Here is a 13,793-nt window from a genome sequence, read left to right as displayed (position 1 = left end):
TGGGGAAGTCAGTCGAAATTCCAGTGTTCACTGACTACAGAACTTTGGGGATGCAAAGGCATTAGCAACTCTTTGGAAGGAGATAAGGTACACTCGGGAAACCTAGGAACACTACGGGAACTTTAGCTTAATGTGGTACAGCTACTGAGGTTTGGCGGCCTCCATCAATGAGGAATGTGAGCCCGTGTTTGCAGGTTTCTTGTTAGTGTCTTCATGCGTGTTGGCTGGTGAGGGCTGGGGGGAATGGTTCAACTTGTTTTTCATCAAAAGGGGATAATGTGAGCTTACAGCGAACTTCCATCACTACTACCTATAATTTTCTAGTTATTTTATCATCCATTGACTCTTTTCTTCCAGTAGCTCTGACGACCGAAGGCAAAACTGAAACACGGAAGGAGAAAGCAAAAGCAAAGAAAGCTCCAAAAGGAGGCGAGCACCCGGTCTTTCGTCCTGCGGTCCCTTTAAGAGAAGAACCTCTTGGGACCGGCAGTCCTAACCGACCCCAGTTTTAACCGAAACCTAACCCGGACTTCCCCCTCTTGACTCAAATAAGACCAACTTTGGATTTTCCCTCCCCTATTGACCAATCAGATTCTGTTACCAGGCAGACTTTAGCTGCCGCCGGTGCGAGCCCGGCGCCTTCTGTCTCCGGGTGGCAGCAACAACCAATGGTAGAACAGGCCGTCCGAGTATCTAGGCAGATCGGGGCTGTTCCAGCCATTCAGAAAAAAGAAAATAAAGCAACGCACGAGCCCGCTGGGCCAGGACCGTGGGGCTGGGCTGGAGTGAAGGTGGCTGCGAGGTAGTTTCTCTTTCTCCCTTACCTTTATTGTTGCTTGTGTTGGAAGGCGACTGTTCAAAGGTAGGGAGGGCGCAATATGAGTTGGGAGGAGAGCAGAAAAAGATTTTGGGTGTATTTTCAACTGCTTCTTCACCCATGTGCACGTGCCCCGAATCTGGGACCCCATTCCCCCAGCCGGGTTTCCTACGCCCAGCCCAGGAGTTCCGCTACCCTGAACCCCTCACTTTGCAGCAACGCGGGATTGAATGGAGGGGGAAGGGAGGGAGGTGGGGGCGCGCATCAGGATGGGATGTTGAGGGAGATGACGTAGGGGCCGGCGACGTGGGGAGGGGAGCTGCGGGGGAAGCCGTGGCGAGATTAAGTAATGAGAACTTGGGCCCAGTTTTTTCCAAGCCTGGAAGGGCAGAAAATGTTCGTATCCTTTCTGACCTCCCAGGCAAATTCAGTGGTGAGGAGCATATTAGAGAATTAAACAACTTTGTCTTGTGGTTGTTATTGTTGTTTTTGAGGGGAAGGAGGGCAGTATGGGGTCAGAGGCAGAAATGAAATTTTCTTTCTAACGTGGATTCCCAATCCCCCCTATCTCTTCCTTTACAGTTTTCCACATTTAGGAGACTGCAGAAAGGTGGGGCAGATAGAATGGAGATGGCAAAGATCTCTGGGTATATATGGCCCTGGAGAAGTAATGGAATAATTTCTAATTTTTGGAGAAGGCGAGTTTTAGAAAAAGACCACTGGGGAAATTTGGAGGCTTTCTTTCTGTTTTTCCATCTTTCTGGGTAGAGAGATGAGGAGTGCCCTGGGGCCTTGGGGGGGTGCGGGGAGGGAAGTTAAATCTTCTTGTCCTGTCTTCTCCCAACTCCAGCCCTCATGCCGGGATGGCAGAAGATGAACCTGATGCTAAGAGCCCAAAAACTGGGGGAAGGGCCCCCTCAGGTAGTGCTGAGGCAGGGGAACCCACCACCCTCCTTCAGAGGCTCCGAGGTACCATTTCGTAAGTACTCATCACCACCTCTAAACCTCGTTCCGGACCTGGGGATAGATCCCTGTAGCACTTCACTTCCTCTGTAGATGATCTCCCCCTCCCAAGCAAGTGCATCTGAACAGGGGAGATTCTTAATCATGGTAGCAGTTCTTGAGCACCTGCTAGGCTTTTCAGACCTCTTCCTCTCCCTGGCAATCAGACATAGGGATGGGGAAAAATCTTGTGCATGACCTCCAGCTTTCTCCTCTTCTCCACAGCAAGGCCGTGCAGAACAAAGTAGAGGGAATCCTGGTGAGTATTCTGGGGAAGAGGGCAACAGGGAGATAGAATTGGTGGGAGATGAGGATGGTGAGGATATGGGTAAGAAAGGTTTACGCGAGTCAGTATTGTCTACCCTGTCAGAAGATAATTGGCCTTGCAACTTGCTATCACTTTGACCTTGAGCATCTCACTTCATCTCTGTGACTTCTTGTGTAGAAGCCCAATAGAAATAAAATCAGAGGTGATCCCCTCCACTCCCCTTCTCACCTTGGTAGCTCCTAAGGGCTCCTCAGGGTACAGTGAATGCAAAACCTCAAATCATTTCTAAGGTCCTTTGTCAGCCTGCCAGTCACTAAGTCAGCTGGACTTTTTAGTAAGCATCAGTGGGTCCTACCTTGGGTCCTTCTTGGCCTTATTATTTCTCCTGCCTCTGTTCCTCCCTACCTCAGCAAGATGTACAGAAATTCTCAGACAACGACAAGCTGTATCTCTACCTTCAGCTCCCCTCAGGGCCCAGTACTGGAGACAAAAGGTAGGCTAGAATTTTAGATATCAGAGGTTCTGATTCTTAAAGAAAGGCTCCCTAAAAAGGGGCAGGGTGAATAGGAATCCTCATAACAGTATCCTTAGTGGGGAAGAAAAGTCCCTGACCTGCCTTGGTTTACCAGGGAAAGGTGGATTCTGGATGAACTGATTCAGTCCAGCACTACTGAGGTGATAATCTGGATAGAACCAGGGCAACTGTTGGGATGTTAGTAATACATGTCTCTTTTACTTCTCTTGCAGCTCAGAGCCAAGTACACTCAGCAATGAGGAGTACATGTATGCTTATAGGTGGATCCGCAACCACCTAGAAGAGCATACTGACACCTGCCTGCCAAAACAAAGTGTTTACGATGCCTATCGGTGGGTGGATGGGGGGTGGGTGGGATGGTGGGCATAGGGCTACCCCCTCATCCCTGGAGAGCTCCCTGCCTTGACAGAGCCTGACTTCTTAAAGGGTGTCCCAACCTTCATCCCCAGGGACCCTCTGAACCCACTCCCAAACCTCCTTCTCTGAGTATCTTCCCACTCTGTCCCCCACGCACTCAGGAAGTACTGTGAGAGTCTCGCCTGTTGCCGCCCACTCAGCACAGCCAACTTTGGCAAAATCATCAGAGAGATCTTCCCTGACATCAAAGCCCGAAGGCTTGGTGGCCGGGGCCAGTCCAAGTATCCTTGACTGGAGAGGTTGTGCTAGAGGACCTGGGGAGGAAAACTTAGTATGTGAAGAGACAGGACTGGAAACAGCCTAACCTTCCTAAGGGGCTTGGAGACCCCCATGTGTTGGTTGCCCCTTAACTTAAACGTCAGATATTGCTACAGTGGCATACGAAGGAAGACCTTGGTATCTATGCCGCCCTTGCCCGGACTTGACCTAAAGGGCTCTGAGAGTGTAAGTAACAACCCTCCAACTGCACTCTTCTCTCCAAGGTAGAAGTCAGAGGACTTGGGGAGACGTTTTGAGGCCTGACCCAGCCTAGGTCATTCTGCACACAGTTTCTGGGTATATAGAACATGCCCTTCTGCCTACCCTACTGCTGAGGCAGAGGAGGGAGAGAATTTGTGGGTTTCTGGGATGGGTTGATAGAGGCTACTCCCATCCCTAGTCTGGTCTTACTTATGGTCAACACTGTGTCTGAGAGGGGTGGAGGGTCCTTTGTTCAGAGTGTGATTGGGCATGTCCTTCCCCCCTGCAGCCAGAAATGGGCCCAGAAGTAACCCCAGCACCTCGGGATGAACTGGTTGAAGCAGCCTGTGCCCTGACCTGTGACTGGGCAGAGCGAATCCTGAAACGGTCCTTCAGTTCCATCGTTGAGGTCGCCCGCTTCCTGCTGCAGCAGCATCTCATCTCTGCCCGCTCTGCACACGCCAATGTGCTCAAGGCTATGGGGCTTGCTGGTGAGTGGACCCCTTCTTATGTTCTGAGAAACCCTCAGCCACTTTCAACATCAAAGGCCCTCCCACATCCTAGGATAGAGACACCTTGGATTTGCCTTCTATTCCTAGAGAGCCTTCTGGGACATACCTTAGACCACCTTCTTTCCCCTGCCTCTACCAGTCAGTCAATCAGAATCGCCTCCCTCCTCCATTCTGTTTCCTCCTCACCTTGTTACCTTTTCTGGCACCTCTGCAGAAGAGGATGAACATGCCCCTCGGGAACGGTCATCTAAATCCAAGAATGGTGTAGAGAATCTGGAGGGCGGAGCCCATAAGAGACCAGAGAGACAGGCCCAGGTAAGGAAGTTGATGCCCTTGACCTTGCTCCCCTGGGTTGGGGGTTTAGTATATCCTTCCACCAGTGGATCCAGTACTTTTTCACCTCCTGTGTCTATTTTTCCTCCACTGTCCAGTCTTCCCACTTTTTGTGTTCTTCTCTTTACTTTTTAGCCTCCTAAGGAGCTGGACCCCCGGGCTGGGGCTGGACCCCCAGCACGCGGAGAGCGAAAGAAGAGTGTAGTGGAGAGCCCAGCGCCAGCAGCCAATAACCCACAGGTTAATGCCCTAGTGGCCCGGCTGCCTCTGCTTCTCCCTCGGGCCCCTCGCTCACTTATTCCACCAATCCGAGTCTCTCCACCCGTCCTGGCCCCCAAGCTTTCTTCAAGCACTCTGAAAATGGCTACACTGCCTCTGCCCCCTAGAGCTGGGGGACCCCAAGCAGCTGTGCCCATCATTAACATGATCTTACCAACTGTTCCTGCTTTGCCTGGACCTGGACCCGGGCCTGGGCCTGGGCAGGCTCCACCTGGGGGGCTCACTCAGCCGAGGGGCACAGAGAACAGGGAAGTGGGCATAGGTGGTGAGCTGGGACCCCATGACAAGGGTGTGAAGAGGACAGCTGAAGTACCTGTGAGTGAGGCCAGTGGGCAGGACCCACCAGCTAAAGCAACAAAGCAGGATATAGAGGATACAGGAAGTGATGCCAAAAGAAAACGGGGGCGCCCTCGAAAAAAATCAGGTGGAAGTAGGGAAAGGAATTCTACCCCTGACAAGTCAGCAGCTGCCGTGGACTCTGCCCAGTCCTCAAGGTTACCACTGGAGACGTGGGCCTCTGGAGGGGAAGGCAACTCAGCTGGAGGGTCAGAGAGGCCAGGGCCAATGGGAGAGGCTGAGAAGGAGATGCTTGCCCAAGGTCAGGAGGATGGTGCTGTTTCCAGAGGAGGAAGGGGCCCCAGTTCCCGGCATGCCAAAGAAGCAGAAGATAAAATTCCTCCTGTCACCCCGAAAGTGAGTGTCATCAAGGGCAGTAGAAGCCAAAAGGAGGCTCTTCATTTGGTCAAGGAAGAGGTAGACACTGCAGCACAGGGTAATAAAGACTTAAAGGGGCATGTGCTTCAAAGCTCCTTACCCCATGAGTGAAAAGACCCCAAAGCAACACCCCCATGTTAGGTATGTGGGGAAGAGTGCTATGTTAACTCTACCTGTCTGCCTAGTAGAGGCCCTTCTTTGCACTTGCTTCTCACTTGGCTCTTCATTCTCTTCTGTATAGACAGCTGAGGCACCCTGTCTTGCATAGTGCCTGGTTCTTGCCTCTTACCTTTCCAGCTCAACACCCTTGGCTTTAGAGTCACTAATAAATCTGTAGTGACCATCTTACCTGGATCCCTGTGCTATCCTGTGGAAATACAGGGATGGAGTATGATGAATGTATAGGTTAGGCATCTTTCAATTTTAAATCATAGAAAACCTAACTCAAACTGGCTTAAAAATAAAAATGTATTGGCTCATGTGACTGGAAAGTCCAGAGGTAGTGCTGGCTCCAGCACTAAAGCTGATCCAATGGCTCAGTATGTCTCTAAATACCTGATTGATTTTCTTCCCCTACTGTTCTACCTTCTGTAGGATCAAGCCTGGTCCACCTCATGGCTGCCAGCACTCCTAGGATTACATATTTTCCTCATTTATGTCCAGCCAGAAAGAGAGGGCATCTTTGTGCCAGGAATCCTAGCAAAAGCCCTAAGATTCACTCTGGTTAGGCCAGCCTGGGTCACATGCCTGCCCCTAACCAGTCACTGTAGCCAGGAGTTTGGTAAATGCTAATTTGCTTATTTATTCTACATCATGGACTGTACCTTTCGAAAAAAGGGCAGGATCAGCCTCCTTAGAATCACATAGATCTCTAAATGGAAACTGGGAGTGGGGAGTTCCTGGGGAGACAGCTGACACCTAGCCACTGCTATGAAGTACCTGTGGTTTTAGCTTGCTAGGCTGAGATCAGCTATACCTGCTTCCTCTTTTCCAAATAGTCTTGCATTTTCCTTACTGCAGCTATAATCTCTTTCATCTTGTTCCAGTCTCAGAAGGAATGAGAGGGAAATCATTCTTCTTTAGGGACTATCTCTTTAGTCTCATTTAGATGACAATCCCCTTTCTTTACATCTCAGAGATGGATATCCTTCCTTTTCCTGTTTCCGAATTTTAGTTTCTACTCATTCCTGCTTCCCTGTCCCCCACCCTACTGCTCTTTCACCATGTAGAGTGAAAGATTTACTCCCTAGTCGTTTTATTAAATTCATTCTGTATCCACCAGGTGTCAGTCTCTTGTCATGTATGTGTCAGGACTTAGCCAGGATTGTAGGGCTTAGGCTATGTGTATGGAAGGGGGTAGCTGCGCATATCAGGGAGCACCAGTAGGAAGGGAATCCAGGTATGTATTTGGAAAAAGCAGTAAACCAGCTGATATTACTTGAGGACCTACTGTGTCTTTTGCATAGGGTAGCTTCTGTCAGGGATTCTCAGTTTTCTTTCAGGGAGCCTTCATTCATTTGTTCATTTATTTCCACCATTGCAGATTTTTAAAAATTATAATATGTAATGTTTGATATCTATAAAGAATATATTTAAAATGGATAAATTATGAAGCATAATAATTAAATGATCCATCACCCAATTTGTACATTAAAACATTAGAAATACCACTGAATTTCTTGTGTTCTTCCCCTATCCTATCCTTCTGCCTCTCCCTAGAGGTAACCACTATCCTTAATTTCGTGTTTATTAATTACCTGCCATATATATATATATATATATATATATATATATATAGCCTTTCCATATATGTAGATATTCTTTAAAAATGTATTGTTCAGTTTTGCTTTTTAGCTTTACAAAATTTTATTCCCTAATACTCCCCTGTGGTTTGCTTTTTTATTTCACTTAACATTATTTCTAAGACTCATCCATGTTGTAGATAGCTATTATTCGTTCGTTTTTATCCATATAATATTTCAAGTGCATAAACCACAATTTACCCATCCACCTATCAGTGGACATTTGGGTTCCCAGTTTTTTGCTGTTACAAATAATGCTGCTACTAACATTCTTGTACAGGTTAGTGCCTTTGTTTTTATCATTTATTTACTTATTTATTTATTGGCCGTGTTGGGTCTTCATTGCTGTGCACGGGCTTCCTCTAGTTGTGGTGAGCAGGGGCTACTCCTCGTTGCAGTGCACGGGCTTCTCATTGCAGTGGCGCTGAGGAGCACAGGCTCTAGGCATGCGGGCTTCAGTAGTTGTGGTGCACGGGCTCTAGAGCACAGGCTCAGTAGTTGTGGCGCATGGGCTTAGTTGCTCCACGGCAAGTGGGATCTTCCTGGACCAGGGGTCAAACCTGTGTCCCCTGCATTGGCAGGCAGATTCTTAACCACCGTGCCACCAGCGAAGTCCCAGTGCCTTTGTTTTTAGTAAGATTTCTAAGGTTTCTAAGATGGTTCCTTTGGTCTGTACACCCTCTGAGTTGGAGACTGTTCCCTCTTGTCTCATTCTCTAAAAGGGTTTACATCAGATTGAAATGAACCGTCCCTTGAAATTTTGATAAAACTTACTTGGTAAGCCCTCTGAACCTGGCATTTCTTTGTGGGAAATATTTTAACTATTGATTTAATTTCTTTAATAATTATAGGCTATTTGGGCTTTCTATTTCTTCTTGAGTCTATTTAGGTAAAATGTTTTTCTAGAATTTTGTGCATTTTATGTCATTTTTTTAAAATGAAATTTCTTCCATGTTCCTTTTTGCCTCTGCTCCCTGGGTAGTTGTGTCCTCCTTTACATTTCTTCTGTTTACTTGCGCCTTCTTTTATCCCCCCTTGACCAGCTACACCAGAAATTTATTTTACTTGTCTGATTTTAGCTGCCACTTTGGGCTTTGTTGATCCTCTGCCTTATATATTTGTTTTCTACTTCATTAATTGTGGATCTTATCTATAGTATTTCCTTCTGCTTTCTTTAGATTTAATTTTAGGTTCTTTTACAACATCTTAATTTTAATCTTAATTTTTATCTAATTAATTTTCAAGCTGTCTTTTTTCTAAGCTTTTAAAGACCCACTTCCCTATATTCTCCAAATTTTTCTGTTTAAAGTATTTAAATTATTACTTAGTTCTAAGAATATTTAAATTACCTTTATGACTTTTTTGATTCATGATTTAGAAAAGTTTTATAAATTTCTAAAATCTGGATATTTAAAATTTTATCTTTTTGATATTGATTTTCAGTTTAATCATTTGTGCTCAGAAAATGTGGTCTCTATGATACCAATTCTTTGAAATTTGTTGGGAGTGTTATTTTATATTCTGTAACTTATCTTGGATGTCTAAATCTGTTTTGTTGTTTTCTGCTGACTCCTGCCCATGGCAGCTTATTTCCTTGTATATTTTGTATTTTTGTATTTTGAGCTCCTATTTTGAGCTCTTAATCTTAGATTAAGATTCCTTAATCTAAGGGAATCCAGTAGGCCTAAATTGGGTGTACTTTCCTCCAGAGAGGATATGCATTTGTTTCTGCCAGGAGACAAAGGGTGCTCCTTACCTGGGACTGTGTTAGCCCCTTCAAGAGTCCCTATTTGGGCTTCCCTGGTGGTGCAGTGGTTAAGAATTTGCCTGCCAATGCAGGGGACACGGGTTCGAGCTCTGGTCCAGGAAGATCCCACATGCTGCGGAATAACTAAGCCCGCGAGCCACAACTACTGAGCCCGCGTGCCTAGAGCCCGAGCTCCGCAACAAAAGAAGCCACCGCAATAAGAAGCCTGCACACCACAATGAAGAGTAGCCCCCGCTCGCCGCAACTAGAGAAAGACCACGCGCAGCAACGGAGACCCAACGCAGCCAAAAATGAATAAAATAAAATAAAATCTATCTTTAAAAAAAAAAAAAAAGGGTCCCGATTTAATTCAGGAGTCCCAGGTTTTCTCCCCTGCTTTGGCCAGGCCCAGGGCTTAGCCTGTGTTCACAATAATGATACTGGCATTTGTCCCCAGGGCAAGCCAGCTTCTCCTACTGCACATTACTCATCCTTCATAAGGTTTCAGCTCAATGTTATTTTTCCTTCCTCTAGTGATCTCTTCTACTTTCTGATGAGGCCAGCGATGTGCTAAACATTATGTTTGCTGTAATTTATCCAGGATCCAGTTGTATTCTAATGGGGCAGCCCTTTTTCTTCTCCATGCTGCCAGAAGTAGGAGTCCATTACTGTGGTTTTGACATTTCCCTTCTTGTTTTTTAAGACCTAGGTATTTGTTGGAAGCTAGTTGACTTAGGCACTGTCTTCAAGTCAATAGTGATCATAGCACAGTGTGAGTTATGTTAGCAGTAAGCACAGAGAGCTATGGGAGCCCAGAGGAATAGCATATAGATCAGAAATGACTTCCTAGTAGAGGTGGGTAGGACAAGTCTAATTGATAAAGCAAGGACAGAACAACAGAAGACATATGGTAAAAAGAGCTAAATCATGATACTCATTCTGCTGCATAAGAGGTGTAAATTCAAAGAGATTGAGTAATTTGGGAAGGCTTCATGGAAAAGGTAGGCTTGAGTTAAGCCTTTAAGGTAAGTAGAGCTTAAATAGGTAAAAAAGAGGAGGGCATTCCAGGAAAAGCAGGGGTTTGGGGATAAGGGACGTGAGCAAAGACATGGCAGTACAACCCAGTAAAGAGACCTGGCAGAAGGGATGTGTGTGAACAAGAGTGAGAAACTGGAAGGAGAAACTGGATGAAGAACACACAAACATTGAATGAATGGTTGAAAGTTATCCGTTGATTGAATGAATGAATGAATGAAAGGTATGAAGTCTGCATTAGAGGATGGAGGAACTGAAGTCAAATAGAACCAGCCAGGCAGCTGTTGCCATTATCCATGTGGGAGGAGATGAGGGACTGGACCAGGCTGCTGACATGTTAGAGATCATAGGCATATGGAAAGATAAACCACTGGTGCTAGAATAGATAGAAGCATCCAAAGAAATATTGCCCTCACCATGATTGGGTTTGGGGATGTATCCATTCACTTAGGGAGTCCAGACCACTGGATGATTTTGAGATTTACATGAATATTAAGGGGCTTTTAAGTAGCCTATTTTAAATCTTTACCCTATTTTAAAAATCTAACATGAAACAAGTTACTCTTCTGTAGTTCAGGCAATCTTCAGTTTATTAGATGAAGGGCTAAACTAAGGGTTTGGGGACTGCCTACTGCTTCCTCTGTACCATTCCCTATTCTCTCCCCAATACCCTGTTCCCCACTCCCATTGTTGTCTTTTTTCATTTTAGCCCTATTATAAATTGTTAGAGGTAATTTATAATTTACTAAAATTTGAAATAATCTTTTGCTATTAAACCAAGTCAAACTCAATATGTTTAGTCTATGGCCTCAAATAAATGAATTTATTGTTTATTTTTGTGGGCAACAATCAATTTTCTTAATAAAATCAAAGCAAATACCACATGCTAAACAGAGGAATTAATGTCATTATATATTTGTCTAAGTGTTTTGTCTCATGTTGTGGTTCATCAGTAGGCCTAAGTCCTTTGTCTAGGATCATCCTGCTGGCTGTATCCTATGAGGTAAAGCTAATCTTAATATATATATATATAAAACGCAGTATTTCTTAAGAAATGTTTATGAAGAGGCATTTGCTTACTGGAAAGAGCATGAATTCAGTTCAAATCTTAGCTTTACCAGTTTCCATATGATTTTGAACACTTAGTCCAGTTTTTTCAAACTGGAATCAAAAATAGATCGCGACTCATTAGTGGGTGGTGAAACTGATTTAGCAGGATGCAAAACAGTGTTTTTAAGAAGTGAAATAGAATAGAAAATATCAGCATGCATTGCCTATAGTAAGGGTAAGTATTGTTTCATGAAACTTTTATTTCAGTGAAGACATGTCTATGTGCTCTTCAGTGGTCCTGATTATAAAATCTATTTCTTATTGTGGGTTGAAGTAAAACAGTTTCAAAAAACAATGACTTAACCATTCTGAAGCTCAGTCTCCATAAAATAAAATCTCTTTCACAGGGTTTTAGTGAGGAATAAATGAGGTAACGTTTGTATTCATACACAGTAGGAGCCCCCAAGCAATAACTGCTAGTAGCTTCTTTTTCTTTTCTCTGAAAAAAAGCCCATAATATCTATGGTTCAGGAGAAAAATTACTCTTTATAATTTCTTTAACCATAGGGGTGTTTAAAATATAACTGGAGCTGGGTCCTCTAGTTTTACCAACTTTTGATGAAGAAGCCAACTTCTTTCCCCAGTTTGATGACATTTAAGTAAATAAATGACATTCCTTGACCCTGTTGGTACTTTCCTGCCCTCACACCCCAAGGTGCCACATGCGTACATGCTTTCCCACCAAAGTAAGAGGCTTCACGTGCATACATGACAGTATGGGGTTCCTATAGGGTCACCATGTACATGGGTCATCCATGAACAACCATCTATACCTGTAGCAGCTTCCTGGGACCTAAGATAGAGGTAAGTGGTGCTTTTTTTCTATCGAAAGAGAATCTAAAAAATAGTTTCAGTGTGGTGAGGAATTTTAGAGAATATTATAAATGTTATGCTTTTAAATTAAATATGGGAAACAGAATAGCATTCAGTTTTATAATCTGACAATTAAGGAGACAGGAGAAAAGAAGAAAAGCAAACAGGAAGGGAGGGGAATAATTTAGTCAAAACATTTGTTTGTAAATATTCTTATTAATTCATTTAAGAAAGATAACTATTTTCCCAGAACAACTACGACAACAAACAATCAGACAATTGGCCCTGTTCTGCATTTTTGGAAATCTCTCTAATGCTTGACTGGATTCTCGTATCTGCTTCTGCATTCAATCTGTTGCTGTATCAACAAATATAAACATTTTTTCCTGTGGTAGAAACTAAGGATACAGCTAGGATACAAAGATAAATCCTTTCCTGCCTTGAGGAACTCAGACTAGAGGAGGTTGGAGACCCAGAAATAGAGGGAAACAAAGAAAATTCCAAAAGAAGGCAGAAAGACAAAGTCATAAAGAGATGCACAGAAATTTACACATAAGAGCCCTTAGAGCTATAAACACAGAAAACTTGAAACAAAATCTTCTACCTAATAATACGGTGTGTGTGTGTGTATGGGGTGGGGGTGGGTCTCAGTTAATAAAGGACTTATAACTGCTGTAGCTACAAAAAGTTCCTACTTGAAGTTTGAACAGAGATGTTACTGGAAAATAAAAAACTTCCTACTATAAAAAGTAAGGTGGTCACATATCTTTTTACAATGTTTCAAAAAGCCGGCTTACAGCCCTTGGGATCCCTATCCCTTGAGGGGATGGATGTGTGACATTTTAAACTCTAGGGTAAAGCAGGGTCATCACCTCTCCGTACTTGCCAGACAGCTGACTGGGAGCTGGCCAAGAGCTGCTAGGCCTGACAGATGGACTGGTGATTCCCCACTCCAGATGAGCGGTGACAAATTTAAACTATCTTTGGCACTCTTGGCCTCTTTCTCTGCTCATCTTTCATTACTGTACTCCTGATTTAACCTAGCTTATCAACTTGTCCTCCCATGATATGAGCAAATTCCCTTCAGGATGCTCTCTCCTCTTTTTTCTTTGGCTGGATCATTTCTAGCAACTTTTCTTTGTGCTGGCTCACAGTATTTTTGAGAAACCTTTCATTCATTCATTCATTCATCATATACAGAGTGGCCTTCTGTATTAACAATGTGTTCCTTCAGCAATCAGGTACCCCATTTGTTCTACTTTTGTACATACTGCATGTTTTACAGAGGTATTTTCAAGCTATTAATCTTTATTCGGCCTCCCAAACACTGAAGCAGTGACCCTCTTTCCTTTCGTCATCTATCCTATATTATTGTCCCAATAATAGTAATATAGTACTATGTATAGTAGTAACCTGTACTCTCTTTTAATCCTCACAAAATCCTGTAAAGTGTCAATATTCTTGGATCCACTTTGCAGACATAGAAACGGAGGTTCACAGAGGTTAAATCAGTCATTCCAAATCAAACAGCCTTTAAGTGGCAGGGAAGGTGGCATCCAGGATCTGGGCTCAAACAACTAGCCCCAGTGTAGAATATTAAGTAAGGCCCTATGAGGGTTGGGACAGAGGTTCTGACGTAAAGGGTTCCTAGTCAATAAGCTATCTGATAAATACACAAAACCAACACCATAAGTCCATTTGCGGGGCATATTTTTTATTTGTTTAGTTTTATATGGTTTTGTTTTGTTTGGAAGGCGTGATTATGCCCTCCACGCTTTTGTCATTTTACTCACCTCTCCCGACCTGGCCCTGTTCAGCCCCTCCCTGGCTGGATCGAGGTCCGGAGGCTGGAGGCCAAAGGCTGCCCAGGCAGGTGGTGACCTCGGAGGCAGAACCGCCGCCTCGAGTCGCGCCGCTAACGGCGAAAGACTGACGCGGTTGGACCGCGCC

At 44.4% G+C, this 13,793-nt stretch overlaps 1 protein-coding gene across 4 annotated transcripts; it reads left to right on the top strand.

Annotated features, from left to right (window-relative positions):
- Positions 1 to 713: 713 nt before the first annotated feature.
- Positions 714 to 7,006, top strand: RFX5 (regulatory factor X5). 4 transcript variants are annotated; one of them, XM_059931121.1, is made up of 10 exons: positions 714 to 802; positions 1,668 to 1,796; positions 2,045 to 2,078; positions 2,498 to 2,580; positions 2,835 to 2,954; positions 3,141 to 3,260; positions 3,402 to 3,483; positions 3,788 to 3,989; positions 4,225 to 4,325; positions 4,479 to 7,006. In XM_059931121.1, the coding sequence occupies exons 2-10, from the start codon at positions 1,681 to 1,683 to the stop codon at positions 5,445 to 5,447; spliced, it is 1,827 nt and encodes a 608-aa protein (XP_059787104.1). In that variant the 5' UTR covers positions 714 to 802; positions 1,668 to 1,680; the 3' UTR covers positions 5,448 to 7,006. The 4 variants fall into 4 exon arrangements, with proteins under 4 accessions (XP_059787104.1, XP_059787121.1, XP_059787114.1 ...); XM_059931138.1 differs by having other exon boundaries at positions 772 to 862; XM_059931131.1 differs by lacking the exon at positions 714 to 802 and adding an exon at positions 1,321 to 1,515.
- The last annotated feature ends 6,787 nt before the right edge of the window (positions 7,007 to 13,793 follow it).

The sequence above is a fragment of the Balaenoptera ricei genome, chromosome 1, assembly GCF_028023285.1.
Source record: "Balaenoptera ricei isolate mBalRic1 chromosome 1, mBalRic1.hap2, whole genome shotgun sequence".
Classification (NCBI taxonomy): Eukaryota; Metazoa; Chordata; class Mammalia; order Artiodactyla; family Balaenopteridae; genus Balaenoptera; species Balaenoptera ricei.
This window is presented reverse-complemented; position numbering and strand designations above follow the sequence as displayed.